The sequence below is a fragment of the Magallana gigas genome, chromosome 2, assembly GCF_963853765.1.
Source record: "Magallana gigas chromosome 2, xbMagGiga1.1, whole genome shotgun sequence".
NCBI lineage: Eukaryota > Metazoa > Mollusca > Bivalvia > Ostreida > Ostreidae > Magallana > Magallana gigas.
Window position 1 is genome coordinate 38751122 of NC_088854.1, and position 5442 is coordinate 38756563.

Genomic DNA, 5442 nt, shown 5'->3' on the forward strand with positions numbered 1-5442 from the left:
GTCATGCTCTGACCTTGAAATGCTATTATTTAATATTGGTTATTATGATACTTATGTATACCTAGATAATGCGCACTGAATTGGGGTAATGATAACTAACAGAATGAACTCTGTGACTCTTGTAGCCCTGCGTAGTATTCCTAAGTGATATTATGAAACCAGGTGCATACATGTAATACGGGCATAATGATATCCAAATTGAGAGTTTATAAATAAGTGTCATATTTGGCGATTCTGTGTCTGCAACGATCGCTCTGGTACTCTATATTGAGTCATGTATTGCATATTTTATATAACTTTTGTAACCTTTTATGCCATGTATGAATGAATGTATTTTGAGTAAGTGATGCATCATACCCAGGAGAGGGACTCCGAGACTCAGAACTCGGAGACTCAAATCCTGCATATATACTCTTTGATAGGCAGTTTTGACAGTTTTGTTAGTTTATTTAAAAAAAGAATTCAATATTTATTTGTTTTATACGATATATTAAAATTGTTTGGGGCAGTTCATGCTTTATACACCGCGAAGCGGATTATAAAAAAGCGTAAAATGTCCCAAACCATTTTATATCGTATAAAACTAATAAATATTGAATTCATTCCTAATAATTTTAATTTTTTTTAATCAATTGTTGATAAAAACTGTTATTTGATCTATAAAATGACATCAAATTATACAAAATTCAGACGTAACGTCAGGCGGGTTGATATTTTTTGACGTTAGTCTTACTATTAAGTAGGCAACATTCTTTATACTACAAAAAAATAATTTTTTTAACCAGTCAGAAAGCACGTTACAACCAGAAGTAAATTATTTATAAAATATAACTCTAAAATTTGACCACTAAATGTTCACTCATGATCATCGTAGATGGGCCGAACTAGTCATGACTGTCCATCATAAGTAAAATGTTATATAACCATGTAAAATGATGTTTTATTAGCAGATTCTTGATTTGGGTTGATAATGTAATTTTGACTGTACGATCATGCTTATTGATAAACTATTTGTGAAAGAAGTACTGGACTTCGTGGTTTCTGAACATCAGTCGCATCTCCAGGAGATAACTAAGGTAGAAGGCTGACATTGAATAATTTGCACAATAAATTTCAGGGCTGTTAAAATAAAGTTTCTATATGTAAATTATTAATAACTGCGCATTTATGCAATATACAAAATTGTTAAATTCAGTAGTATATTCTCACTATATAAATATAAAGTTATCTCGTTGAAACGGCAAGCCTCGCGAGTATATACACAATCTTTACACGTTGGATAAAGCAAATTTAAAATCACACAATTATAGATGTTCCATTTACAAATGTATCCATAGAGGCTACCGTAAGAAATTTGCTGAATATATTTTGTTTGTTACTGGAATTCACTGAAACGCAGCTGTGAATGTTAAAATTTGAAGCATAAACATAGTAAGTGGGTCCTTGTTGATAATGAAATGTAAAAATATTCTTGCACTTATTGTTCAGTTTAAAGAAAACAAGGCGTGAATGGAAAAACATGTCAAAATCCCGCATTTGCGGGAATGTTTTTATTACTGAAACGGGGAATAGTTCCCGTTTAGCGTAATCATTCCTCAATGCGGTAAGTGTGCCCAACCTGATAAAGGGAGCAACATTCGATAAACGCAGAAGAAAAACTATTTTAAGTTTAATAATTTTTAAGGTAATGCCACAATTACATTATCCATGATGCTGGTCCAAATGGTGAATAAGCTACAAACAGTAAAAAGTTTTATTTTAAATAATTTGTTTAACAAGTAAAGAAATTCAGTGTTTAGCATTAAACAATCGTCAATAAAGCAGAAAATCTATGAGAAAGCCATTATTCATACCTGCGTGTAGTAGTGGTCGAACTCGTGTCTTGTCACTTGAGAGTCTCCTGTATCAGAAAGTTACATGTACATGTTACGAATCAATATCGACTTTAACATTTTAACCGTACCATGCACTGCGTTACAATCAGTAAGACATCATCGAGATCATCCTTGATTTGATTTAAACAATAAAATGCTTTCTTTGGTGCTCCATGCGGGTTTGAAGGTAGCTATTATTGCAGAAGGAATATTACAACCGTCATCCAATCACGGGTTCTAGTAATCATTACCCTTACCCGATATATTTTTTCGGGGGGGGGGGGGGGTTATTGTTTAAAATATCATTTTTTGATTTTTATTTAATCCTATTCTTTAAAAGACAGCCAATAACTGACATCATTGGTCCATAATTATAAGAATTCTTCTATTCCTACTCAAAAAAGATGATCATCTTGTGTTACATCCGAGCAATTTATGCTTGCTCACCAATGTAACATATGATGACGTTCCAATGATAAATAAAAAAAAATATTTACGTTTTCCAGTGTCCTTGGCACTGATAACACTACGTATCGATTTTGCACTATATAACCCATAACTTCAAATGCCGCCAATTTGAGGCGCCATCGGGGTTTGCTTATTTATATTTAAATGTTTAATCGCACGATGGCTTAAAATTATATACATATTAGTAATAAGGAATCATTCATTCAAGATTATGAGGTGATAATTTTTGTCAGGTGTGATCAAATCTATCATAAAGCCCTTCGGGATTTGTTGGATTTTATCACGCCACGACCAAAAATATTTCCTCATAATTCTTAAAGAATGATTCCTTATTCCTTAAATATTAACACACCTGCCATTTGTATGGTGGGTCATTGAATATATATGGTATATAAGGCGTTAAAATTCAACTAAAAAAACGATATACAGTGGGAATATTAATACTCAAGGAAAATCATACCTTCTCGTAAAATGTTGTTTATAATAATTAATTCATAAGGTCTTTTAAATCTTGAAGGAATTCAATTTTCATGGGTTATCTTTTATTGAATATATGGAAGCCAATTTTGGGAATTTTTTAGCGTAAAAACTACAACAGCGTAACGCGTTTTTTTTTACCATATGTAATATACATCAACTCTAGTATACATATATTTGCGAAGTTTCAAAAAAAATCTACAAGGTTCGTTTCAGGGGCCATCTCGAAATGCAGGTACATATACAATGTACTATAGGAATATAAAGGAAATTGTCATACATGTACATTATGCGTTTCAAAGCATATAACAGAATAATACAAGAGCGATTGTAATATGTGATTATATCCTTTTCTACTTTCTATATAAAAATAGTCTCGTTTTTCGAAAACGATCATCTCAAAATATCACAATGCACCTAATTTTGACATTTATTTAAAGTATTACAATGTAGATTCGTACAACGAATTCCTTCAAAATTTAAAAAAAAAAATAACCCCGAAGATAGCATAATTCTGCGTGTGTAAAATTTTCCCTTTTATTTCTTATAGCGTAATCATACATAGCTTTATTTTGTCATAACATCATAACAGCACAATAGCAACGCTCAACTACCAAACAACGAAAAAATTGTTTTAAAAAGATTAAAATTACCTATAAAAATCTCATATTTAAAAAATTCCGCATTTTTTAAATTATTGTGTTCAATTTTATAAATAAATGATATCGAAACAAAATTAATTGTTTAAAAGGTATAAATTCACTGTGTTTTATTGGATTGCGCGAAAACATTCGAAATGAAAACTAGTCGGCCATCTTGATTATAATATATCTTCCAATCAGATAACCTATTGGAAATTCTTTAGAGCAATTCCACCATTTATAATGAAATAATTACTTGTTTCCCTGTAATCTTGTGTATCAACAGTACGGGATGCATGTCAATAAATGGAATCAGATTAAAAAAAATTGTTAAAATGCATGCATACCGTTAGTATTCATTTCGTTGAATGGAATGTCCACAAATTCCCTCACGCTCAGCATCTGGTTCTTATCGCCATCAAAATAGTTGAAAAGAGGCACCGTGAATAAGAAGTCAGCCCCAACATGAGCCTCGAACTCGGTCAAAGACAAATGTCCATCACCTGGAAATCGTATGATCAAACAATTATAAATATTCCAATCTACATGCATTAAAAAAATAACGTTTGCTTGTATGTGTAGTCCTATTGACATAAGGGTTTGGGGAGGGTTTTTTTTCTTAAACTTTGTCTTCTTTTTGTAACAGATTTACCATGAACATCTTTTTGCTTGAATAGAGTGACGAGCTCCACGTGTGGTATAAATCCAAATTTAAATATCTAAAAAAGTCGATTTATTACCAATCAAATTAAAATTAGATCTTTGATCCGCTCCTATTAGATTACTTTGTGTAGCGATCTAATAGGAGTGGATCAAAGATCTAATTTTAATTAGATTGATTTATTACCATCCACATCTTTCTGGTTGAATAGAGTGACGAGTTCCTCGTATTCCAGAAGATTGTCTTTGGGGTTAACATCCAGTCCTAAAAATCCGGAGTCGACGATCTGCTGAATCTCATGGGTATTCAGATACTGGCTGCAGTGAATGTCACGAGAATGCATCGAGTATTTTGTAATTTATCTCTTGTATAGATAAATACATGTACTAGTATTTGCCGACTTTCTTTCCCCGTAAAATTTTCTTTCCATAAAATATGTGCATTAATTTTTTCACCAAAAGTGCAATAAAACACCCTCAAAATGTAATACCAATTAAATACATGTATGATTATATTGTGTAGAGCAATCTCAAAATAGAAATATTAAACCTGTATCTTACCCTGACACAATGACAGCCAAAGACACAAAGACCAAGAGTTTCATTTCTTTTAAAAAAATTCATAACTCATTGAAAAAATCCTTTTAGATCACAATACATTTATATTTTTTTTTAAATGAAGCAATAAAACCGGATTTTATTTTTACATTAAATGATTTACAAGCTTTCTTTATAATACATATATTCATTCTACCTGTTCAAGTCGAGGGTTCCGCTTCCAATTACACTTGATCACGATAAGATCTAGTTTAAGTATAAATCTAGAGTTATATCTTAACAAAAATCGTTCAAAGATCAGACATCTGTGAAAGTTCAAACTGATAATTTATAGTTTGGTACGTTTTTAATTTTTAATTTTTTTACGTTTTAAAAATTTTGTTTTGTATGCATAAAATGTATATATAATTATAAATATAAGATATGTCCATTGAAATACGAGAGGAAGCTCCTTCTGAAATAATAACAGTATAATCTGGAGTACGAAAGATTCATAATATGGAAGCTGTTACATGCATGTTATGTACAATTTCACATGCATGTTATGTACAAAACAAAGATACACTCTATTTTTTTAGTACTGGTAAGAGTACACGTGGTCTGCTCTTTTATGTAAAACTGAGTTATCTGGAATCTACAGTATGTTAGGCAGTGCGCAATTGTGCTGCGTATTCTACGCATATACCACGTTGTCATTGATAAGACTACGTCGCGTTTTTGGTTGTTGTTGTGGGGTGTTTTTTTTTTGGGGGGGGGTGTATATA

General features: G+C 31.5%; 1 protein-coding gene across 1 annotated transcript; it reads right to left on the reverse strand.

The window, feature by feature from the left end:
- Positions 1-1656: 1656 nt before the first annotated feature.
- LOC105338016 (uncharacterized) lies at positions 1657-4982 on the reverse strand. The gene is made up of 6 exons (XM_034444238.2): positions 4875-4982; positions 4682-4727; positions 4308-4438; positions 3808-3963; positions 1854-1900; positions 1657-1734 (listed from the first exon to the last, which is right to left on the reverse strand). Exons 2-6 carry the CDS (start codon positions 4723-4725, stop codon positions 1702-1704), a joined length of 411 nt encoding a protein of 136 aa, XP_034300129.2. The 5' UTR covers positions 4726-4727; positions 4875-4982; the 3' UTR covers positions 1657-1701.
- Between the last annotated feature and the right edge of the window lie 460 nt (positions 4983-5442).